The sequence below is a fragment of the Synchiropus splendidus genome, chromosome 4, assembly GCF_027744825.2.
Source record: "Synchiropus splendidus isolate RoL2022-P1 chromosome 4, RoL_Sspl_1.0, whole genome shotgun sequence".
In the NCBI taxonomy this organism is placed as follows: domain Eukaryota; kingdom Metazoa; phylum Chordata; class Actinopteri; order Syngnathiformes; family Callionymidae; genus Synchiropus; species Synchiropus splendidus.
The window spans coordinates 16,656,231-16,683,013 of record NC_071337.1 but is presented as its reverse complement, the minus strand read 5'-3'; the positions used below and the strand labels follow the sequence as shown (position 1 = coordinate 16,683,013).

The window sequence follows — 26,783 nt, the reverse complement described above, 5'->3', positions numbered from 1 at the left end:
GGTCACTGGAGTGTGTATCTGTGTATTGCCCAATGGGAGGGCAGTGGCTGTGACAGGGCGCCGCTAATTCAAGAACACTTCACTTTCAAATCAGCTCTAAAGGATGCTATACTCCGCCGCTCTGTGGACCCGAGATGCTGAAACACTGCAGTCAGATCTGCAACACTTTCTCAAGGATAATTCTATTTTATTTCCTGGTGCTGGAAGGCTGGACCTTTTTCCTCAAAGATGTTCAGCTTCTGCTGTTTATTTTGCCTCTTTGTGGTTTTGATCTTTGGCTAAAAATGTAGAAAGCGCCTCATCAGGAAAAAAAGAATGTTCTGCCTTCTGGCTCAGCTCTGTCTAAATCCCAACTTTCATGGTCAGTCATCCCTTCACTCCCGAACATGATCCCAAGATGAGGAAACAAAATCACAGTAAACCACTGTGATATGGCTTTGTTACAACAAGAAAACTCCTGAGTCTCTAGGCAAAGTATCACAGTTGCGTTACTAAACACCTTCCTCTCCAACAACAAACACGAAGAAGAACTGTTGTGACAGATGAAAATGGAAAGACATCTTCACGTTCAACTCCTACACAACACAACAGACATGAGACATTCCCTTGACTACAAGACAGTGGAAATGTCTGAATCGCTTAATGCAACACTCGGATTAGAATATTCTGTCGAGGCTCATTACAGCATGTAAGCATATACCAAACCAAAAGTCTGCAGTGGACCGGCGAGTCCACCGGCAGGAAAGAAACACATCATAATCCTCCTCTGTAATTGGGCAAATGAGAGATGCTGCCATTAGACAATGTCACTGAAACAGATGGCGTCTCACAGGCGATGCACACCTCCCACTATCGCTCACTGGCTTTCTCACTTTCCACTGACTTTTCTATACACCACAGAGAGGGTGGCATTTCATTGTTGTCTCCAATTCATCTGCCTAAATATGCTTTGCCTCAAAAAAAAAAAAAAAGTGAATTGTTTTGCCAGCCTTCATGTCTCTCTTTTCTACGTTCCAACTGAGCATGTTTGGAAAGAGCTCTTTGTTAGCTCCTAATGCTCTGGCAATCAGATTATGGCTGTCAGTGTAAGCTTTGAATTACTCACGTTATGACCAGACTGGCCAATAATTTGATTGTACACACATCTGTACTTCCCCTGTTCCATCAGCTCCTGTCTCACCCACACCTCCTGCTTTTTCACTTGTGGTGACTGCAACATACGTGACTGTCGACTCGTCGAGGACCTGGATGATCATGGGGTTTCGGATTTACGCCATTGCCTTCTGCTATTGCTTCAATACAACGTTAAAAACATCATGAACCGTAGCTGCATGGAGGTGGATGTCACAGCTCTACTGCCAAATCCACCACAAGGTGGTGGAGCAGGAAACCATCACCATCACAAGGCACATACAGAAAGACAAGCACCCCCACACTCTACTGCAAACAGCTAGAGGTCATGTGTTTGGAATGTAGGAGGAAAAGTGGAGTACCCAAGCTCAGAGGTTGTATGATCTCCACACAGAAAGGACAACAACCACTGTGGCCACAAATTATACAGTTATTAAATTGGTATATTTTTGTAAGGGAATATTGTTGTTGTTTTATTTCAATGTGATATGGCTATTAAAATGCTTTAAAATGTTATAGGGTTGGACAAAATATTGGAACACCTTAAAGCATTTTTAGCTTTAAGGTGAAAGCTTTAAGGTGTTTCAATTATATTGTCCAACCCCAGTATTTATAAGATAAATATACGAGTTTAAATGGGAATTCAGAAAGGACTAAAAAGTCAAATGAAATCCCAAACAGCTGGACTCATTCCTCATTAAATACATAGACCTTGAGACTCAGGGCAGCGTGTGGCCCTGAGTCAAAGGTGTGCGAGAGAGTTGGATCTTCTAACGCATGAATTGTTCATTTAAAAATAAATAAATAAATGAAACAGTAAATTATGGTGCAGTCAGATGAGACAGGAACTGATGTCAGGGGAGTAAACACAGGCATCCTGTTGAAATGAAGAGCTTCAGTCAGGCTGATTATTATTCAGGAAGGCAGAGCCTCCCCGCCAGTCGGCTTGTCAAACCTGTCTCTGTTTTCTGACAGTTAAGATCTGTATGTGCCCTGATCATAATTACAGAACAGTAAACTCTGCTGTGATTGAAGAGCCCTCTCCGCTCTGCGCAGAACACAGGGCTGGTGAGAATGAGTTGAGTCAGAGGAGGCCAAAAGAGCTTCAGCGGAGATAACTGGAAAATGACTACATAAAAAGCAGAGTAAGATGTCAGTGTTAAAGAAGAGCCCACACATTTCGAGCAAATGGGGAAGGAAAGGGGGCTCTAGTAGAGCAACAGATGTGCAAATAGCCTGCAGTAAATATTAAAGACGCTCCCGTCTAACTTCCACTGCTGCAGATGACTGCAGATGATTCTGTTTGACTGATGGAAAAACGACTTTGTGAAGTGTGTTTCTCCACAAATTTGCCTTCGGAGATGTACAGTAGACGCCACGTACCAAGCTTGTGAAAGGATTTGAATGTTCGGCCTCTTTAGGGAGCTGATGGCTTGATGGTAATTCAGTCCTTGTGCTACAATGTCTTGTGTAATATTTATGGTAGACTCCTCCTACGTTGAGCTGAGAAGCACAACGTCGGCAGGAGCCTAGAAGCCGTGAGCTATGAGCAGCCCTTCAGCAACATAATGATAATGTAGGTTTACAGACAAATCATAGTGTGTATATATATATATATATATATATATATATATATATATATATATATATATATATATATATATATATATATATATATATATATATATATATATATATATATATATATATATGTATATAAACTACTCCATAGATTGAACCCAGCACATTTTTCAACAGTCAATAATTTTGTCAATATAAAGAATGTCTCAATGTTGAGGCCCCTCATAAGAGAAGAAACTCAGACAACATGGAGACAACACAGAGGTGGGAAGTGGAGCACCAAGAATAAACAACGCAGCACTACAATGTGTTAAGCACAACAGCCTTGCAGCTGACAACCACTAAAGAAGTCGGCATCTATTAAGGTTTCAGCGTTTGGAGACGCCCGGGCGGGAAAACAAAAAAAACATACACACAGAGATCATAGGAGACGAGGAGAAAATACGAGCGCAGATCCAAAACAGACAGCACAGTACGTGCAGCTAAAATATTGACAAATGCAAAGAGCGAATGAAGGATCAAGTAAGAAAAAAATATGAGAGGAAGTAGATGTTTGGGTCAAAGACGATGGAGCAAACACTTGACCATAATGCGACTAGGGAAGGTTTAAGATCAAAGTTGTGTTGCTATATCAACTGGTTGGATTTTAATGGGGCACTTCCACTTTGCATGTGTTGGATGGAAAACCTCGAATTTCCCAGGGTTCCCTAAACTCAAAGGACCACCTTCTTTTGCATCCATATTAAACACCACACAGCAGAAAGATGGAAAACGTACAAGCTTTGATCAGTTATTATACACACGTTACACTAAATAAGTTTCAAATCGGGACTTGAAAACTGATGAACCATTAGTATGTATCACTAAATCCCATCTTAACCTGGCTGCCTTTAAGAGGGAATAGAAGTCTCTTTGTGCCTCTCATCTGAATATGAAAGGTCGGACTCATATTTCTACATCTCATTAGCGCTTTCACTTCATAGATCAGTTGAATGAACTCCACGGAAATATATATTCAACAAGAAAGTTGTCCTTTATTGAACTGTAACTGGCTATCTCTTCTTATTTCTGTCTTCATCTCTGCCGACGTCTGCACTCACAAAGCTTGTGTTCGCCCTCGCAATGGCGCTGAGAAGTGATCCATCCGTTTGGCTTTACTTCACCTCATTAGGCAGAATAAGAGATGATGTTGATGTCAGAGCTCTGAGCAGCACAAAGCCCGGGACCTCAGACGTGTCCTGCTCTGGACTGGTGGCTCTTTTCCCACTGACCTCTCACGACAGACTGAAGCCAGGTGGAGGTAATTACATTTTAACATAGTCTGCCTGCAGATTAGTTATTGATCAAGAGCTATTTCTCCATCATATTTTCTTGGATGTTAATTATTTTTACAGTTTGCCCAAATTAGGATTTTTTTTTTTTAACCATTTTGTTTTGTTAAAGTCTGAAGGCGAGTACTGAGGCACTTGTATTGAATTTAGAACTGTTGGCTGGGAACTGAACCACAAAATTACAAAGATTGCGTAATGAAAACAGGTGTTGTTGGAAACGTGCCTATTCAAATGGGGAGCTGCGTGCTTCAGTTTGGAGAGATCAAGGCCATGAAGCCGAGTGGAGCCAGTCTAACTGCAACAACAAAGGTGCCTGTTACTACAGAAATCAAAAACAAATTAAATATAAATGACAGTAAATAGTTGAAGAAAGTCAAGTTATTGAGCCTAGTTGGCAACACTTTCTTTTGCTGTACATGTCACAGACTCACAGTCCAAAATGACAGTTTCAGGACACAAGAAGAGAAAAAAAAAAAAATTAAAACTGCATGTAATTGTTAATACTTGCTCACAAAAATATGAAAATGGTAACCAAACTTCCCTCGTGCAACATTATAATACAAGTGAGGCAGCAATGGCTTTCCTCGATTTATACTCATTACAGCTACATTTCAAATATCCATATTCATGTCTCCCTCATTTCTGAGGGTTGATTTAATAGTAATGACTCGCAACATGAAGGGAAAAAAAACAGAAAAAAAAATTCAGAGCAATAACGACTCGATACATTGTCACCTTGGTTGATTTGACTAACAGAAATTCACGGGAGGAAAGAAACACTGATGTCAAACAGAGACCAGAAAACCTCCCTGTTGACTAGTGATTACTGCGTGTGTAGAAGCTTCACAGCCGGAGCTCAATGGAAAATGTACGAGCAAATGGGCGGGATGGAGCGGCTCTGATGAAAAGGACGGCGTTTTTGAAAGCAACTTTCAAACTGCAGCGCGAGAAGAACATGCAGATCATTATGCTGTTTACTTGACAACATATGCTTCATCACTGATGCACAGTGAGGCAGATTCACATTTTCTCTCAGTTAAACAACATCAAAAAACCCTTTCATTTGTTATTTTATGGAGATGCGCAAAACAAGGTCAGATTACCAGGCATTATCCATCTATCGTTACATAAGTACGAGCCGTGGGGGGTATCACACTTTTCAGGGAGTAAACTCTCTTGTAAAGGTACTTTTTAAAAAAAAAAAACAGCATCATTATTCAAAGAATGCAGGTTGATGTTAAGCAGCCCTACGTAGAAGTGATATTATATTGCGGAGATACTCCTATATATGTAAGAAATTGCGACGGTGTTTCACCATGTTCCAGCTCTTTGAATTTAACTGAAATTTAGAGCAAATTTCTCAAACCCAAACCGGGCAATTTTGTGTCCCACTGGGAGGCCACAGGAAGAATGATGAACCCACTCGGTCCAATCTGATTGCCAGCGCACGACAAATTCCTGTCTGAACATCAAAACCACGTTATCGATTTACCAATAGGCACTTCTGTTGACGAGGCCATCTACTCATCGACCAGCTTCCCGGATTAATGCTAAGTGTCTCACCAGGTCTGCGTGTCCCTGTTGGTCCTTTGAACATCCTCCGCAGCGCCCGTAATTGAGGCCGGGAAATTCAGAGACAGCAAGCAGGTTGGAACAGTTGCTACATCAAAGGGATTGTAATAACAGCACACTGCGGCCATTACAGGCCTTGAAAAAACCACATTTGTGTATATTTCAAAGAGAGCTGAGATGCGTTGTACATTTCCACGGCACAGGCCTTAACAACTCGTGTTTACAAGCTTTTTATTTAGCTGGCATAGCTGCACATGAGCCGATTGGCCGGTAGATTGAATTAATGTGTTCTTTTCAACAGATCCTATATGAAGTCACGCACAGCGTATGTCTATCCTTGGATCTGTCAGATGCATGTTCTCATCACAGATGTGGAAAACGCGGCAGAACTATGGGAACTGTTTAAGACAGGGGGCGTGAGCTCACGCTAATGGACCATTTTCTGTTATCAGCTGAACTCGCAGTGGTCTCTGGCTGGCGGAGGAAACCAGAGTGCTTGGGGAAAAAAACCTACCCAGAGAAAATCATGAGAAATCCATACAGATGGGACAGAGGTTCACCCAAGACTGCCTCAAGGGGGGATACTAACTAAAGGGGGCGTCTTGCTGCGAGGCTGATGAGTGAAGCACACCCACACTGGCCTCGCCACTTCCATAAATAACACAGAAAAAAAGCATGGTTTATTAGCATATGCTCAACATACTTGTTAATCACGTGTTTTAGCACGCACCCCAGTGCTGGTATAAGTACCAGACTGATGATGTGAAAATATGATATGTTCACAACAACTTCACAACAAATTAAATGTTGAACCGGGTCTGCTGGGCTTCTGGTCACTTTCAGATTGAAGGATGATTTATTGTTTATTGACCTTCCAGTTCAGCAAGAATGGAGCGAAATGTGTTACTGAGACCAAAACATGTACATGTTTGAGCCTATAAAGGAAATAGATGCAAAATAACATGTCAAATATTGCTATTATCAGATTGTCCTTTGCTGTCATTCACATTGTTTCGTTGGTTAACAGTCACATTAGCAACATATTACCAGCCATACAATCCAATGCCATCCTTAATGGTTGCCCCGAACCAATCTGAAAGAGCAGAGCTGATTTGAGGCTTACGCTGGTCATGCAACAGGGATGGGGTGAACCTTTGAGCTCAGGGATCTGCACTATGAACCTGGCAGAACACAAGAAAAATGCATCCCCTGATGCTTACAGCCTGCATTTGTATCTCATTGTTTTCAAGAGACAGTTACGCAACTGTGCTTATCTCCTATCACCCAACGTTCACCCTGCCAGGAGACTGGATTGGTTGCAGTTCAGTGTGCTCTTCAGGACGGGAGCCTTCATCCAGACCATCTGCTGCTGGCACCACAACAGCGTCTAATCTTTGCCCTCTTCTGTTTGGACCATGGGTGACCATTGGTCTGTGTTGCATCTGCTTCATCTGTGTTTTTGTGATTCGTGTGGCACAATGGTAGACAACTTATTCACTCAATGACAAGCCTTACCTACATTCATAATAGCGTCGCCTATTGGAAGCACAGCTCATGCTCTTCACACATGCTGTAAGACAGCATGAAGAGGGGTGCTGGGAGACACGCTGGATGTAAATGCATGAGTTTCATACTGACATGAGATTTGTCTCACAAGCATATGACAGGTCTCCCACGACAGCTAATTTCCGAACCGATTTTCTACATTTTCCATTCACACCACTTTCTGTCTTTTGGCTTCAGTCCCTCAAGCATTTCCCCTTCAGGCCTTTACCTCTCACCTTCCATCGCCAACTTTTAGCAACAACTTCCTTTCACAATGGTACAGGCTTTTGTGCGGTTTCCTTTTTTATACCTCACTTTCTGCCTCCGTCACAGCTTGGCACACTCCGCATTGCTCAGCGAAATAATTTACCACACGCCGAGCTCCTCCAGATGACTGAAGCTTAATTAGACAGCAGAGACAGTGGAAGCCGATGTCGCGGCTTAGGAGACCGCGATTGTCAGATGGTCCCGAACAGTCGGACTGCATCTGTCCTTTGACGCGTTCACTTTCATCACCTTCACAGGAAATGGCATAGACATAGCAGTGTGAAATTTGGCGGTCACCGTATAAATAAAGTGGCAACATATACAACATTTTCTTTTTTCCTACATCCTTTCTTTGAAAAGGGTAGCAGACAGAGTATGATAGCAAACCTTGCCAGTGATCAGTCAGCCGATTTCAGGGAAAAAAAAAAAAAAAAATTCAAGGTTAACGCAGGGAAATTAAAGAAGGTGCTGAAAGTCCATATTGCCAAAAGTTTCTGTCCAATTATCTGGCCTCACATTGTTTCCGTATTCAACCCGCGGGCCTCTCTAGGCAAGCTGTTGTCAGCAACGGCTGCAACAGCACTGTCAGCCATCCCTTTGATTATCGGCCAGAGGTCACCCTGCGTTGAGCCGTACCATGTGGTGGACGATGTCAGCCCGAGTCCAGGCGTCAAAGGAGTCACCTTTAAAGGATAATCAGAAGACTGCTGACTGACTGCGGACCACCCGCGGGGGGAACTCTTGCCTTTCACATGAATATAAATGTGATATTGACAAGGAATATTACCCAGGATAGAAAGGCAAAGAGAAAAGTAAGATCGGGGCCGCTGCTCACTTCATTTCACGCAGTTAACCAGTCTGCAGCACAATATGGAGTCCAGTGCAAAGAATATGATAAACACTTGGATTTTTACGGCGGAATTTTTATGATGCCTCTATTTCCCAACAGTAATTTAAAGTGAAGGACGAGTAGAATTTGAATGATTTACTGAGCCTTTAACTGGCACTGAAAGGAGACAAAGGCTTCATAGCAGCAGCTTAAATAAGGCTGATATTTACCAGAAACAAATGCGACTAAGCTGTATTTATAAAAGACTGAGGCAGCATGTTGATTCAATTGCTTGTTTCAAAATATCACTCAATATTTTTACTCAGAGTACTCACCAGAGAATTATGAATTCCATTAATGCCAGGTTATATATTTGTGTTCAATGAAGTCTCATATCGTGTGACTGACAACTTATGCACTCAAACTTAATGATGAGGACGATTGAACATGGAATGAAGAATAACTATATTCTGCTAGTAAAAGGCATTCATTGTTACAGTAGGAGTGGAGGTAGTTTAAAGCCACACAACCATTGTCAGTTTAAATTACTGAATGCTTCTCTTCTTCAACACAAGGTTTCTCCTTGGTTAACTTCAAATCACATAAAAAAAGTGTGCTTTTCTCCAAACATCAAATTCCCTTGCGGAGCTGTTATAGGATACATCCACAGAGGTATAAACATTTTATGATACGGTTATTTACCGTGCCAAAAACAGCACCCAGGGAAACTGCACCGTCTCTGGTGATCACACAAATCCGCTGATCAAAACAATGTCGCACATATGCCGGGCCTGTAGTGGGTGCTGTAGTAAACTAGAAACAAACTGAAAAGACGGCACAGAAGCGTGTGCCCAGGTGTGAGTCAAACAACGCAGGAAGAGACGTTGGTGTGGAATGAAGTGGTTGAGCTGATATTCAGAGTCAAACTGAACTGCATATCAACATGGTCACAGGATGCGTGTTTCTCATGTTTTGAGTGTTTTAAATAGCTTTGTTGTCACCTGCTTCATCAACACTGCAAGGGCATATCTGTGTGAAGTTCAATTCCATAAATTCTTGTTGGAATACAGTTTGAGACAATAAATGTTTGCTCAAAATATTAAACTTGTCTGTAGAGCATGTACAGTGATGTCTGCAGCAGTTTTGCGTTTACGACAATCGTTTGTGCTGCACATGATAATGAAAGAAAAGCTCCATATTTTGTTTTAATACAAACAATAAGAGACAACTTTTGACAACAGACAGGGCAGTGACATCATTTATTTCAAGTCTTAATCACAAAGGTCGTGACATCAGCATGCTTTGTTGGTGATCTAGTCTTTAGTCTACTTGAATTTTCATTTCAAGCCTATATGACTTAAAATCACTTGACGGGCCATATTTGGCCCACAGGCCCAAGTTTGAAACACACCATATATCTCACTTAAGTGCAGTTTTGTATGCATGCTTGAACTTAAAAAAAAAAATACAGCATATATATAACTTTTTTTTTTATTCATGCACAATATTACTGCGGTATCTTACTATTAACTATTCGAAGATGAAGCAGGTATTACATTGTTCTAGCGGTATCAGGCGCCGCTATTGCGCCACAGCTGAAGGTAGGAAGTGTAAAAAGAAGCGAGCGATTTTCATCCTGGCTGTTATCAGCAGCAGCCGACTCCAGCCAGAATCTGGACGGATGATTTCCATAAAGACTGGCTGTTGTCTGAAGGCAAGCAGCTGTCAGGGGGAATTACCTCTCCGACACAGACACCACAATCGAGGGCGCCCTGCCCATAATTCAGTCTGATTGGCTCAAGGGGAAAATGGCAGCCTGTGGAGAGTGAGACGAGTGCCCAGTTGACAGGTTTGAATCTGCAAAGCTCGACACTGCATATACCTGTTATCATTCGCGTCGGCTTTCTCAGTCCAGAAAGAGACCTGAACAAAATGATGGGGAGCCTGAGGTGGGACGGAGCGAACATCTGGACATCCTCCCTAATTCATAAACATTCCAAGATGATTGACAGCTTTACTGTGAGACCTGATAAAGGGGCATGGGTAGATTTGGTTCAAGTTTATCATAAAAAAACAAAATCTTGCCACAAAAAAAATGAAATATTCTGCTCACACTGGGTGCAAGGGATTGTAATGAGTGGACAGCATTATTTAAAAATGGTTTCATGGACAGAAAAAAAAAGATTTGGACAAGGCGAGAATGGAGTTGCTGTGCAGTATCAGAGTGGTGAACATGAAGCACTAGAGCAGAGGTGGGCTATTCAATTTCCAAAGGGGCCAGATTACATTGAGTGGAGACGTCAAACCCATAGAAAGGAGGGCAAAATAAAAGTGCAAGAGATGACGTCATGTGTGTGATTATGAAATTACACCTTAAAAATCCACATAAAATGTTGGTTTGCTGTGTTTCATTTCATTTAAACCACTTTCCATTTAAAGATTCTCGATGTGTCTCATACATTTCAAAATGAATTTTCAATTCTGGGGATTTTAAGGGACAAGAAATAATCCTAAAAAGCCAACGGAAAAGACGAACAATTAAGAAAAATTATCAAATGAGAAAGTTATGTTTCAGTTGCATCATAAACAATAACAATGCACAAGACAAAAAAGTCAGAGATAACAACTTCAGTTTTATAGTTTTACTCTGACTCCAGGAGGGCCACATAAATACATTCAAAGGGCCTAATTTGGCCCCCGGGCCGCACTTTGCCCAGGTCTGCACTAGTGTCTGCGAACACGGCTGTATTTTTAGTTTGATTTCAGTGATTTCCATGACTCAAGCACCAATAAATAAATACATGTTCTAGTGCTGTCCTTAGCTTCATGGTCTTGTGTCCCTCCAAAAACACACAACCAGGAAACACACAACCTCCGATCGAACGAGATGTGCCTGATATGTCGCTCCTATTTTAAATTGAACGCTCATTGTCATGCAATGTTTGCAGCGTTCCTTTCAACAGGAAGTCGGCGCTAAGTAAAAAGCGAGCCTGTCAGTAATTTAAAGGAAAAGGCGTGACAGCAAATTCAGTCTTCAGCGCGGCCGCGTAACACTGCCGGTTGTTTGGGGGTGAGTGACAGCAAAGGGGGGCACAGGAGAGAAGTGTCCTTTAGGTGTCTTAATTACAGCTCTTCTCCACCCTCTCGCTGTCACCATCCTCAGGGGAGGGCAAGACAAAAGCAAGCCGTTGTTTCATCTCCGCTGCCGTGGCGTTTCACATTCCGAGGGGAGAGACGCTGGGCGATCAAGGAAGAGCAAGTCAAGTGACAGTCTACACTTTTTGTCTCTCGCCTCTCCAGCAGCTGTGTTTATGATGAGGCACCTTGGCGAAGAAAGAGTTTCATGGCATGAAGGCTGCGAAATGAGCAACGTGATTAAAGAGATGGTTTTACCTAATGACTACGGAGCCTGTGGCTCTGCCTTATGATGGGCTGATAACATTGTTTCGGGGAGCTCATTAAACACATAAAGCAGAAAGTGGAGAGAATGAAGTGGCGGTAGAGCAATGGCAGCGTCTCAGGTCAATCCATCCCAAACACTGCCCACAATTATACCAATAAATACATATTCACTCACCAGTCATGTGACTTTTTCCCTCATACTTTGATTCAAAGTACTGAAGTGTGTATCGGAACTTGAGCACAGATTGGCATCCATGTCCAGATAATATAAAGAACTACATCCAGTCCAAGAGTTTGACCTGCTTGGTTTTGCATATCACTCTAGAGGGGTGATAGAATAAACACTGACACAAAAGTACATCTTACCTTCAACTCCTTTTAGGATAATAAAGTACTTTTCTGGACACAGAAAACGAACATTTCGTGTCTCAATTTGCTATCATTTCACCCTTTTTTGGGCACCCTCCTTCAAAAACAAGTGAAACCTCCCCTGGAAATGATCCTGCAAGCATGTTCCGGCACAACTTCCACAGATAATCTGAGATGAGTGATCAGAGATGTCGTCACAATACAGATGTTTTTAAAAAAGCAGTCAATCTTTCCAGCAATGTCTATCACTTCCACCTGCCTCTATTACTGACCAAAACTACCTGTCATTCATTGCTTCTCTTCTCTTCACAATCCTTTTCTCTTTGTACAACAAAGGATGCTCCATGGTCAGCTGCACAGGGGCACACAAACCTGGCAGGGCTATTTTTCCTGGCACTCCCTTACTGTTTTCAGACTGTCTTACTGGTTCAGATTGTAAACCGGAAACAACAATAGTATGAAGAAAAGTGTTTATGTCCAAGCCTTCAACAGTGTATTTGTCTGGCATGCATGAAAGTTATCGAATAGCACAAAGACAGACATACACATATCTGAATAAAAAATAAAAAGAAATAAATAAATGAAAACAACACGGAACAGGAGAAGTCCACACGCCGGCGCACACATCCCTGAAAAGGTCAGTTATTCCGTATTGGGTCACAAGACCTCTCAAATGAAAATATTGACAGAAAAAAAGGTTGGGAGATGCATAGTGCTGTCTCCAAAAGAGATGGGCAAAAGAGCAAAGCTTCTTATCAGTATTCTGAGAGCCTGTCCTATAAATATTGGAAGAAGGACACTGGTGGAAAGAGGAAACGGCCAAATGGTGCATTTGAGAAATGGCACACCTGAGCAGCGCACAGAATATCATCTCCCCCTGTCAGATCTCATCCCATTTCATCAAAATAATTGCCACCTTCATCGTTATCATCAATTCTGTCATCTTTACCGGCTTCGGCGCTATCCTCCGTCTCGTCAGGGCTTCTTTTGCTCCGAGCGTGGTGGTGTGTGGTGGTGGTGGGGGTTCTGGATCGGACCATCTCGAGTGGGATAATCACTCAAAGTCATCACCATATTCATTGCATTAGTGAGAGCCATGTTTTCTTCGCTCAGAGGTTTTCTGAGACCGTATTTTCACGAAAGCTAGAGTGTGTGGCTGCTGTGATTCTGCCATTGCCAGGATGCCCGCTGAGCCCCTGTCTCTCTAAACTTCTACCAGGTTTATATGGAGGACAAATCTCTGTTCGCAACTTTGAATTTATAAAGGAAGTTATGGCTTCTTTAGATGTAAATCCATGTTGATGTATTAAAAAGGAATCATTTCACCTCCATCTTCCACTGCCAATGCCTTGACTTCTCCTCATATGTTGCAAATACACTCCTAGACCAGCACTCATAAAATCTCAAGATGAGCTCTGCCTACATTTGGCAGATGGGCTCTCTAACGTTTCCCACCTCTCTTCACACAGTCCCAGAAATTCTACCAAAGCTTAAAATGGATGCACACATTGAGGACATAGTGACAGGCCGGGGGTTATACAACTGGGGTAGGAACACATCTCTCTTGTGCCACAGTTTCAATGGGTTTCCAGTTGGCAGCTAACTGGAAGTGGACGGGAACAAATACATGCTAAATACAAAACAAAAACAAATATTGACTGAATACATCATGTATATTTTATGTTCTGGTTCACACAGTCGTGTAAAAGCAGCAACACAACCATGGTGAGCAGTTAAGGGGGCTTTCTCATTACAGTCTCATGCCAGACAATATCAGACTTCAACACATACGAACCAGGCTTTGGTCCTTCGGTCCACCCCACTGGAATGATATTGTCTCCGTTTTCTACAGAGATGTCAGCGGGATCAGGCAAGGGCCGAGGCCAGCAAAAGTAATCTACAGTTATTCAATAAGCGAAGGATGTCCAAACCGGTGGGGCAGGTTTTTGTTCCAACCCATGTACCGCTGCAAAGCTTCAGCAATCAGGGCTCTGAGCATCTGTTGCTTGTGAGTCAGGTGTTGCTTGTTTCAGCTGTCATCTGATTGGTGAGACGGTGTGTGTTATACGGATTGGACTAAAAAAAACGCCCAATCCCACCCCTGAAATAAGTTGTCCAATTGTTTTGGGGAAGAAAACAACTGGACAAAAGACCCTACCAAGCTGCGGTTGTGTTGCATTCTGCCTTGAAGTGACTGGTTTTCATCAATAGACTGCTGTGGTGCTCTCTTCTGTGTGACAGAATTAGTCGCTCTCAACAGTTCTGCGAATAACCCGCCCGTAGCTAGCCAGGGTGAGTAGTCTGGAGGCAGAGGTTTGAAGTGGCAAAGCAGGGGGAGAGTCAGACACCAGGTCAAGTTGGAGTCTGACACTGCCCTGGAGGCATCTTACATGCCATTAGAATCCCACGATGTCACCGATGTCCAATGACAAACTGCCACTTTAAAATGGTCCAGCTCAAACTTGCATGGCACAGAACGATCAGTTACAACAATTATGAACCAGGATCAACCACAGAAATCCAAGGAAACAGAAGACGTAGCGTTAGGATGATACAGAGAAGATGGAGACCATGTTTCCTCCAACAGCTCAATGCAATGACAAAACAGCTTCATCTTCCAATTGGAAAATTGCTCAAACAAAGGTGGCTGTTTTGACTTGAATTCAAGTGCCTGCTTTCTAACTGGAGTTCAAAAAGACCTACCTTGGCCATTTGGGCCTGGACTCCAGTGGCTTTGAGAGACGACACAGCCTTCTGTGCTGCAGCTGGGCTGTCAAAATCCACAAAGCCATAGCCTGAAGAGAGAGGGGGGGGGAATGAGCATAAAAAGAGAGCATTAGGAACGAGGAAATGAAAGCAGATGACTAACAAGGAGAATGACAGTTGCTTGGTAATTGAAGCAGTAATAGGTTGGTTACATGACTACAGAGGCTGCCAGTTCTTATATCTAGTGAGCAGTACATTGTTTGATAATTAGCAGCACTGACATCCAGGGGAGGCTATGCATCTTAATTAAGAGCATGGATGAGCGATTTAGTAATAACAAACCCCGGCACTCTGCCCACCTCCACACATATACAGCACGTGTGACTGCTCACTCAGTTACACGTCGCACAAACCACAAAGGGACAACAGTGTTTGTGTTGCTTCTCCAACTCTACTGCCATTGTTTGTTTTGCTGGGTTACAGATCGGATCAGAACATATGACCACGTTCTGGTTGGTTGAGCTCGGATGTCAAAGGTTCATTCATGGATCCATATTGAAAGGTACGTTGAAAACATGTTCATGAGGTTTTATGAAAGGTTATCAACCCTCCATCTACTGTCAAACTTTACTGTAATAATGCTTAAATAAAGACAATCCTCTACTTGATAAAACATTTACACGGCCAGCAAAAAACTCTCCCAGATCTTACTGCCACCCCATAATGTAAAACAGACTAAGCTTTAAAGACCTCCACCAAGCAGCCGCTTCCCTTCCATACTGTAATTCTCAATGCATCAATATGACAGATGCAATTTTTACCCTTTCAAATGCAATTCAAGTGACCTCAATGGGACAGGGGATGGCAGTAGCGTTCGCCCAACCCGAGATAACAGCTCTCACAGTGGGCCAGTCAGCGGTGACTGTGGAGAGACCACCACTATTTTGCTCACAGACAGACACACCAGCAAAAACTTAAGGTCATGAAACATGACCAGTTTCTCTTTCAGTCAATCCTCTTTTATCCTCCATTTAGACAGTTATTCTGGTTCCACTCCCTCTCAGATCAAGTTTGACACCTCTGATATATGAAGACTTGGCTCTGAGACCCCCCGCCACGCTTCCCTTTCCAATCATGACGCCTTCGTGGTCTGATCAGCCTATTGAGTTATTAATCAGTTATTAATCCAAACGCAAACATAAACACAAACCACGCGAGGCGAGCGCTAATTCCCTCGAATCATTTTCCGTTTTCTCTTCTTCACTCGCTTAAATTTTCGAGAATGCAAAGCCGCCTGACCGACTGTATACTTCAACACCCGGCATATTAACACAAACCCATTTCGCAGCCTCTTTAATCCCCTCCACAGTAACAAATCTCTCGATGAGTGACAGCATAGTCAAGCTGCTGCCATTTTTCTCCATCTCCCCTTTAACTCCATTGGTCGTACATACACGTAAACACATATTTATAATTCTCCGAGCAATGCTGTCCATCTCCTCACTGTCTCTCTCCACGACACTCACACACACACACACTCAGCCGCTCACGCTCATATTTTCATGACATTAACAGCCACCAGTCCCCATCTGGAAATTCATCAGCGGAGGAAAGCGGAGGGAATGAAATCTGTGCCTGTGATTTATGAGTTATTGTGATCCCAACGTTCTGCGCCTTGTCGGAGACGGGGGTCACGTCTGTGTTAATTAAAATTTTGTGGTGGATTAAAAGCAGTCAATGGTGCCCTCTGATCCACCATTTCAGACGGAAAGTGTAATTAGAAAAAGGATAATGGGTGTGAGAAAGGGGCGGAGGTGTGTTCGGTGATGCGGTTACCCCATCGTGTTAGGAGCCATGACTTAATCACACATTTGAGCACATGCAAAGAAAAACACCCCGTTTTCACACTGCTGAGACCCAAACTGAAAATATTTTTAATCCGACACTCTTAACATTTGCGGTTGTATCAAAATACTGATCATTACTGTCTACATTTTGAAATGTATCCAAGTCATTTAATTTTTCTTTTTTTTTAACTGAATGCTGTTGACTATCAACGCTAACCTTCTACTTTTGATCCACTACTGCAGACAAAAAAAACAAAAAATGGCCAATTTGATCTGAAATCTTTAATTCTGTTTTGTAACAATCATTTGAAAAAAAGTCTTCATACTTTATAGATTTGATAGTTTTATATTTTGAGATTAAATACACCAGATTACTCACATATTACAGTGGAACCTCGGTTCTCGACCACAATCCGTTCCAGACGGCCTTTTTGTTCGAAATCTGAATCGATTTTTCCCATTACAATGAATGGAAAAAGAAATTATGCGTTCCAAGCCTTAAAATAGTCTTTTGTAGGAGTGAATGTAGAATGTAGTAATGTCTGCTGCAGGTGGCTGTTCGTCTATGTGTGTGGCCGCTGCATGTGGGAGGGGTTGCCGAGTGAGTGACGTCTCTCCAGAAGTGAAGAGGTGCCCGGTGCGTGTCCAGCTCTGAATGTGCGCTTCTGTGCAGTTTGGCTGTGACAAAGTCATAAACCAAGTCACGCTCTGTCCCAGACTCGCCTCATCCCTGTCCCAGCTCCAGCCCACAACAGGACATCAAACCCTGGAGTGCGGCTCCAGCCTCGGAGGTGTGGAGAGCGAGCACCTCCCCTGTGACACTCTACCACGGTCCAGTGTGGATACAGGAAAGGTTTTACACATCAATATGAAGAAAAAACATTCAGTAAATGTAGCTACGCGTCTGCATACAGAGGCTGCGTTATACACAGTAACAAAGCGCGTCGTGGGTCAGCTGATCGGTCCGCGCACGTTATGTTTTTTCCGGCTTTTTTCGAGGGCGTTGCAGTTCTGCATTTTCGTTCGAAATCCGAAGCAAAAAAATCTCTAAATTTTTGTTCGAACTCTGATTTGTTCGAAGTCTAGAACGTGCGAAAACCGAGGTACCTCTGTATTAGAGATATTATACACTTCAGGAAATGTTTTTTTTTTCTTCTTTTTTTTTCTTTTTTATCTTCTACTTTAATCTTTTATTTTAAACTTTGGTCCCATATTTACTGTAATTAATGTAACTGTAATTACTACTTTGCTGCATTATAATTAAACATATTGTGGTCCACAATTGCTTTTACTTCATACATATACTAATACTACTAATACTACTACTTGTGTAACCTTATTTAAATAGGGAAAACATGTAAGCACTTGGTAGGATCCTAATTTTTCATTATCATCCTGTCAAGTGCACGAGCACTAGCAATGCTAAATGCTAACAAAGTAGCACCATGCGCCAGAGCGACTTCATGCACAAAGACCATGCAGTTATGACAGTTATGTATGAACTCATCTAAGATCGGTGAAGAATATATTTCGCTATGGAATGGTGTTCCTTTAAAGGGTTAAGATGGTGTGGTATCATATCATTTTTACAGTGGTTTAGACTAACGTATTTAGTTTGGAAATAGAGGCAAAGGTTTACAAATTTGGAATTTTACAAGCATCAGGTTTTCGAGGTTGCACTTGAATTATTACCATGTATCTTCTTAATCTCTTGGTGACCCCTGCAACATGATGCCCTTGGGCTATCGCCCTACGCAGTATATGGATTATGTGTCCCTGAGCGCACAACAAAATGTTACTTACTAATGGCCTGCTGCTACAAAACCACTCACACCACAAGTCGCATCATGCAGTGCAAACGCTATGGCTTTTCTTACATATTGCATGTAATGGCAGCACAAAACGGCTCAAATTGGTACTGTATGAAATGTGATACAAAAATGTGTTCTTCTCGTCTACACTCTAATACTAGACGGGCTTTTAACCATTTAGGAGTTTGACAAAGGAACACCCACGAAATCATAAAGTGAATGCACAGCTGTTTTTGTGACTACCTTAATAAGCAGTGATGATGTTGACCCAGAAACACAGATGCCTCAGCCTCATCGCCAGTTGTCTTTAATAACTCGAATGTTATAAACGTGACCACTTAAGACTCCAATTACAAATTCTAATATGCCCCCTGCTTCACCTGGAGAGCACTTCTCCAACGCTCAGCACCATGAGGATTTGGCGAATGCTGACCTATATTCCGAGTGGATAAAGAAAGGAGCATCGGCAGGCCCCAGAGAAAGAGAGCAAAAGAAAATAAGTGTACAAAGAACAGGCTCAGTCCAGAAGAAGAGGGTTATTTGAGGTCAGCGGCATCCACTGAAGAACAGTGAGTTGACATCAAGCTGCCTCCAGTAATAGAACCAGTTTGCACTTTCTGCTGCTGATATGAGCATAATGATGCTGAATGTGGAATGTTTGATCTGCAGCCAAAGGGTAGAACTGTTCAAGGGCTTTCTTGTAGGAAACAGGAATAATAATGGAGCAATATGAAGACATCAAGTTTCTATTTGTGCATTTATCAAGGAAATAGTTGCCATGAGCCTTTTTGCAGGGACTTCATTGAGCGTACTTGCACCGCGGTTTCATCACAACTCGCACAGCGCGGATATTTTGGATCATTTGCATATTGAATGTTAATGGCATTATTCTCATGTTACTCGTGGAAATGATCAAACCTCTGTCAGGTATGATCCTGATACAAACAGAGGCTGGAATATCTCCTGAAAGATCAGTTAGTGGCAAGAAACACGTAATAACTGACAATAACAGAAACATGCTTGTACTTGACGTAATATGCAAATGTGTCTCAGAAGCGATTTTGAATCAACTCGGAATGATGCATCATCCAAGTTGATGCATTTTTAGTCAAGAAGCAACACCCGTTTGTATCTCCGGCTTTGTGGGGACCGCTCACTGCCATGATGCTGAAACTAGTGAAATGAAACTAGTCACTAACATCACCCGAATAACCCAGTTATTTTAAAATTGAGGATTGAATTTGTGATGTTCGGCCAAATGGTCCCCACAAAGGCATAAGGTCCTTACAATGTGATGTTTTGTGAAGAATTGGTCCCCACAAGTAAGGATAAAGCAGGTACACACGCACACACATGCATTTTACTTACGCACGCTGAGTACACTTTGTACTGCAACCGTACTCACTGCACAGTTACTATCTCAAGCGTAGAGGTCAGAGTGTTTCTTTGAAGCCTTTACAACAGCAAAAACATCAAATCGATCCCTGTCACTTAAAAGCAGCTCAAAGTGACTGACTGCATGCATCGCTGCCGATAAGGCAGAGCAGAGCCGCACACACGAGCGGGGACCGAGGACGCACAGATGTGCACGTCCACGCGTGCACACAAATACTGTACAGTGACGGGGCTAAGGAAAGTAGAGAACATGAGCGGTCATATCTTATTTCCTCCTCTGGCTTTAACAGGGAGCCTGTCAAGATAAAAGCACCGTCTTCAGTCAGTTACTACAAGATGGAGCATTGCTACCGCCGGAGCTGCACAGCTGTGCACAATGTGAGACACTTTGATGGATTCTATTTTAGAGAAGGGTGCAGAAATGACCATATTAATAATAGTGGCAGGTCACTATCGTCTTAGGGGCTTTTTAAGGTTTCCAACAGCCATGCAATTTATATCAAATAGCGAAATTCAAGCTGAACTCCATGTGAAAAATGCAGAGAGACCCAATTGGGGCTGGATATCTCCTCGCATCTGTTGCTTTGTTGGGAGGTGGCAGTGTCACCTAGGAGTGCCAGACTTCTTTTGAGAAACCTGTAGCGAGGCGAAATGAAATACCTCTATTGGGGTTGTCTCTTTGTCTTCTCCAAGCAAGAATAACTCAGAATAATAATCCTGTAATTAAATGTGACATTTCTTGTAATGTGCTGATGCATATTTATTTAAAGGGGTGTACTATGCCTTTTGAGATTTAACGTCACCTTTGCATTCCCAGGGATGTGAAAGAACGCTGTCCATCCTTTTATAAAGATAAGTCTTCACAACAGACTGACGTTTGCCAACAAACTTCATTCGTAATAAAGACCGGCACATTTACACTCTTCAAGTCAGCGTCTTAGTTGGGAGTTATTGCAACCTCTAGTGGCTTTCAGCTCACAACTTGAGATGGTGTGTGATGTGACTGATATTTTTCTGATCATTTGAAACTGGAATGGAGTTGAGGGCCATTTTTGCAGTACTTGCCACTCCTTTAATGTGAAACAAAGCGCCTCGAATGAGGCAGCCATTTTGTAAACTTTAACTAAATATAACTTAGTAAAAACATACATTAAAAAAATTGCATTAAGGCATGAAGCAACTCAGTTTGTGAGATTCGATTACCGCAAAAAAATTTAAATATTTTTTTAAATATTAGTTTAATAATCCGTCGTAAATGGCACTTCATGTACAATCTTTGGCCCACATTTATTTTGCTGAATCAATTTGCACGGCGTGACACACTACAGATGCCACCTGGAGCTCCACACGACACAAAAGTCTTGCGCGAAGATAAGGCACTCATTATAGTCATCGCATCAACATATCAATCATCCCTTTGTCATTCATGCATTCGCCATCAAATTATGCTAATCCTAATTACTTCTTGGGAAATTACCATTCTTTATCTACTAATAGTCAGGATTGTTTAGGGTTTCCTATCAACCACCATTTTCCCAACAGCGCCGTTTTTCACATTCTCATATTAAGCCCTAATGATACTATTTTGCACGGTGTACAATGGAATAATAACGCACTAAGAATGAATAATGAATCAATGACATGTCACCGAATATGACAATGCTTCTTAGAGTCCTCGCTGTAATTATTTAGGTCCTTATGAGTCATCAGGCGGAGTTTTTAAACTGCAGTTCAGAAGGGACAATAAGTCATTGTGCTCATACCTATGAGTTAATAATTCATATTTTGCATGTATAAAGGTACTGGCAGCAAATCGAGGAGACAGATGGGCCACATAGAGTATAAATATGCAAGAGAGTGCTTCAAATTCTTGTGATTCACACTGCAGCTCTAACTCTCTTTCTAATAGAATATTTTCATGGTCTTCATTTTCATTTGTATTTATGAGTAAATGCAACAAGTGCAAGTAGTGAAGAATGAACCTACTGGATTAGAGTACAAGATTACAAGATACAAGATTAGCTCTGAAGTTTGATATTGGCTTTATAACTGGCTGTGTGAGACGTACAGTAAGGACATGAAATATGTACTGTGTGGTGTATGAATTATTTTGTATTGTATATGGATTTAATAGCAGTTAATTCAAGGTTACCTTCACAGAGCATCAATGCTCTGCACATATTAGTGTTACAAATTTCTTTTTGTGAGCGGAAATCTTCTTCAAAAGTGAACACGGGAAGTGAAGAAGAGAGTGCAGGCAGGGTGGAATCATGATCGCCGTATCAGACGAAGGAGGGATGAAGCCTGTCTGGGATGGAGCTGCCAGTTAAAACAAGACGGAACAATAACAAGGAAACAACTACTGAAATTCACTGATGTAGTAAAGAGGGGTATGAAGAGGATGGATGTGCTAAGGGAAGATGAAAGATGCCATATTTGATTCAGACTACAAAATCTTGACCAACAATGAATGCCTGAAAGCCAGGCTGTCTTTGGGAGGCTTGGGAACAAGGCGAAAAATGTCTTTATGCCTTGTTCCCAGGCATCCCAATTTTGTAATCTGAATCAAATATGGCAAAAAAAAAATGTTATTTTGGGGGGAAATAAAAACAGGATATTAGCACTTTACATTATATATGTTTACTTATGATTTATATATTTTATATTTGGATAATTAACAGTGTCATTCCTCATATATAAGGAGGTCTTAGGAATTCTAAGCTGTCCAACCAGTGAGGTAAAGTCATGTTTAAAACAGGGCAAAAGCATTCATGAATAAAGGCCAAGCCTCCTTGGTCATACACGACACCACAGGGACACTGCCTCGCTTATACTGCAATCCTCGCCCCCCCCCTCACTTTATCATCGTCTGCTCCACCAGAGCCTGATGGATGATACATTTTGTCACTTCTCGCCACTAAACCATGACGTTTGTGCATGTGAATGTGTAATCAAAGGCTTATGTGTGACCTCCAATTGTGCATACGCAGTGCCACATGAGTCCAATTTTTTTGGCTTTTAACTGAAACATTTTCTGAAAATATTTGCTCATTGCATTTGATCTTTGGTTTGGACATTTGACAACATCAGCAGCCTCCAACACCAACACGATTTCCGACCATACGGTCAGATTTAATGGAAAGCTCTTGACTTGTCATCTGTTATATTCATGTCTTTATGCACACAGTTATCACGTCATGCCGGCGAGAACAATATATTTCAAATAAATTATGTCCTCTATGTTTAACGGAGGGTTCCTGCCCAACTGGCTCCTAGTTATTTTTACGAGGCTTTTGAATTGATACCTGAATCTAGTGGAGCTTTCTTCTCATATAAAATAGATTCAAGCTGAATACTGTCTGTATGAAAGGTGTGAATATACACTGGAAATAGAGGTTTCATAAGCAGTGATTGCCTTCATGGTTGGTCTGCTTGTGGTACCGTGATGATTTTACTTGCTTAAAAAACTTCAAACTTCAGATTAGGGAACATATATTATCACAAAAGCAACAACAAAGCAACTCATTCGTACATGTATTTGCAGAATATTAGCTTGTAAATCATTATAAAATACTTTTTAGTGTCCTGAATCCAGGGTGTTACTTTTTTTTGATAGAGGCTGAATATATTAAAGGTTAAATACTACAGTCGACCACTGTATTGAGCCAAACTAAATGAATCCCTTGCAGAGGGGAAAATGAAGAAACTATTACTGTCTATGACAAGTACCTCAAAAACGAATGAGTGTTCATTCATTTTATGTCCTCAAAGAAAGGAGAAAGTGACTAAGGGATGCATTGGTACATATTACAGACTAAATTGTGGATTTATTGAGAAAACCCAAATCATGAATCACTCCTATTGGCTGTAATATGTGGTCTGTCCCTCACAGGTGTAACCGTGTCCTTGTCAGAGAGCTGCAGTGAGATTTACAGGGCAGGGTGCCAGGGCAGTGGGCCAAGGGGAACACTGGCAGATCATTGTGCTGCAGAATGACTGAACAGACGGGCTGAAAGGAGGAAAAAAAACCCATCCACTATCAGAGAAATGGTTTTATATTATTCATAGAAAGCTCCAGTTATTTTAAGCTGTTGTTGCATTACTTCCCATATAGTCCCATATTTTGGTTCAGAGTTTAACTGAAGGGTGAATCGGTAGCAGGTGGAATTTGAATGCGAATCGGGTGTTTTGAAGCTGCTGACATGGTTGACTGTGGAGGTACGTTTATCTAAAACAGTTGGAAATAATTGTGAAAAGTTTCCTTGAGGATGAAAAGTGTGTCATGGACCCCTCGCTACTGACAAACCCTTCACAAAGATAGTGGTCAACAGATTTGAGTGATACAAATAGAACCACTGCACTACAGTAGTGTTAACTTGCAAGCATGCAGGTTCGATGTAGAAGTGTCATTTCCTTTGTTGTTCGCTGACAGTATGTTGGTCCAAGCCTAAAAATACGTGTCTGAAATCTCTTTTCAGTTGCAAAGGCTCTGCTTTGAGTCGCAGGAGGATGAAAGAGCTTTGCACTTGAGCAAGGACAGCTTTTCTATTGTATAAATAGATTCTACTGTCTTTTATCGGGAACCTGTGGCTTACTTATTGTAGAGAGTACATTATCATTTTTTTTTTTCTCCGTAAGCTTTTAGCTAAAGCTCTCCTTGTAGTGCTTCTTTTGACTAGCTCATTTCTCCACTAGACGACTTATTTAAGACCCATGTTCCTGGTCACACCTGTTCTAAAGACTCAAGCATCAACTTCATTTTAATTTTTAGCAAGATTTACCAATTGTTTAATATAGGATTGTGTTTTGTAAGCCACCGCCCATACGATGTTTATCAGATTTCATGTCTTGAATGGGGTGGGTTCAAAAAAAAAAAATCAAAATTTTATTGGGCTCGATACGTGGCTCAATATGCTTCATGAAATGGCCAAATTGTGGTTAAAAAAGTGGTTACTGGCCTTAGTAGGCCATGTTTTATGCTTCTTTCTTTCAAGCAAAACTGGCATAAATCGATTGAAACATCCCTAACCAACTGGAAATCACAAATAAACAGAGTTAGGCACCTGTCAATTGGATCGAAACAATTTGGAAAATCTGAATCAATAGCCAGGTCAAGTCTCGAATAAAGCAGCTTGAAGCTGCTGACGCTAGAGGTGGGTAAGGTGTGGTTCAGGGCCCACATGTCGCCCCTTTTAAAATAAATAAATAACATTTAAGTCACAAAACGCAACTTCATTAAAAATTCTGTCTTCTGGCTTGTTCTACTTTGTACAACACTATCTCAATATGCTGAGTGAAATCACAGGAGCCACATTGTCATGTCCGCACTTTGTTTGTCTGTTCATTTTTGTATTCTCCTGCGATTTGTCTCATGCTTTTTACTTTGGTGATCCTCGGTTGTTCTCCTTTCCTGTTCCTTCCTTCCTTCCAGCTTCACGGGCAACACAGCTGGCGTTCATTTGTTGATTAAGCCTCCCAATGATATGAACCGTTCTACGCCAGCACTTGGCACCAGAAGGTTGCTTCGCACTCTGTGACGGTAAAGTCTTCCAAGATTCCAAGATCTCTCGTTCCCTGACTTGTCTAAATCCTGCGGGTGCTTGAATTCCTATTCATCCGCTTCCTTAGTTCCTCATTCTTCCTCGCTCCATTTCTGTTTCTCCCCTTCGCTATTCAGCCCGCGTGTGAGCAGTTGGTGCGTTTTGTGTTCTCCTAGTTATTTCAGGCTTGAATTCAAATTCGCCTGTCTTGTGTTTCAGATTCTTCCCCAGTCCATGGGTGTCGTTCCCAGTCCGCGTTCTGCTTCCGGCGCTTTTTGTTCTTGTTCTTTAATCTACTGTCGTATCCCGTGCCTTCTGTTGACCAGCACTTCCTGCACTTGGGTCCCTCCTTGGGAAACCATGACACAGGTAGCAAAATTAACATGCCTACTGTACGTTCGCAGTTTGGCCTGTCTAATGTTGCTTTGACAAAACTTTTTAGGCACCAACTTCAAAGTTCACGTGTGGAAGAAGGGGCCGTCCCCACAAAGCTCTTCAGAGAAGACAACGTATACATGAAGGAAGCATGTGAGGATGACTATATATATATGTCCTTATCTGTCCAACAAAAGCATGAATCTCAGCCTCTGGTGCTCAGTCTGTTGCGTCCGCCCGTATCAAGGTGACTACGTCTCAACTATTGCTAATTCGGGTCATCAATGCGAGGAGCGATGATCCCCCGCCCCCTTCTCTACTTCAGCTGCTGTTTCGGGAATGGCTCTCAGGGAACGGAGGCATTTAGAAAAGGTCTGCTGTTGGCCTCACTTCAGTTGAGATTCTCATCTGCACATAATTCACTTCCAAAGGGCAGAGGGGACGTGGCGGAGGGAATCCTTAATTGCGCCAGCACAATGTACAACACAGACAAATGTTTATATCTCGGCCCTTTAATGAGAAACCCATAATGTATGCAAAAGCCTCTTGTGCCGCAGTTGCCTTCAACCTTCTCGTACGCCCGGCCCGAACACACAGATGCCTACTGACGATGAATAACTGGCCTTTTTGGAGAGCATCACCTCATTCATCACCAGCATTTATAACCGGAGTCACGCGGTTCTTTATTTCGACACTGACGCAGCAATAAATCAGTTAGCGATCGAAGAATGGCCTTTTATTTTCACACACTATCTGGTTAAATGGACTGGTTCTAAGGTTGAGCTCTTATTTTGGAATTGCATAGAAGCATGTCTGAACACAGGGCAGCTTTGTATTTAAAAGGTTTGTTCATACTGGACGTAAAAGTGATGAGAAAAAAAAGAGCATTTAGTGAGTAGGAAATCGATACGGTAGGATTGCTTCAAGTTTGGATTCAATTTTAGCAGCATCTCAGCGCAACTCTTGACTACGCTTTTCAAGAACACTTTGTGATATTAAGGACTTCCATCATTCTATGCGCTAAGCTGCCTTCAAGGCTGCACTTGCTTGAAGTTAAAGACAGAAAGGTGGCAGCCCCTTCA

General features: G+C 42.0%; 1 protein-coding gene across 2 annotated transcripts in view; it reads right to left on the bottom strand.

Annotated features, from left to right (window-relative positions):
* rbms3 (RNA binding motif, single stranded interacting protein) overlaps positions 1-26,783 on the bottom strand; it is a 199,557-nt gene that overhangs the window by 110,006 nt on the left and 62,768 nt on the right. For both annotated transcript variants that reach the window (XM_053861544.1, XM_053861545.1), the window contains exon 4: positions 14,731-14,822. In XM_053861544.1, the coding sequence (XP_053717519.1) occupies positions 14,731-14,822 (92 nt within the window). The remainder of the gene's footprint in view (positions 1-14,730; positions 14,823-26,783) is intronic.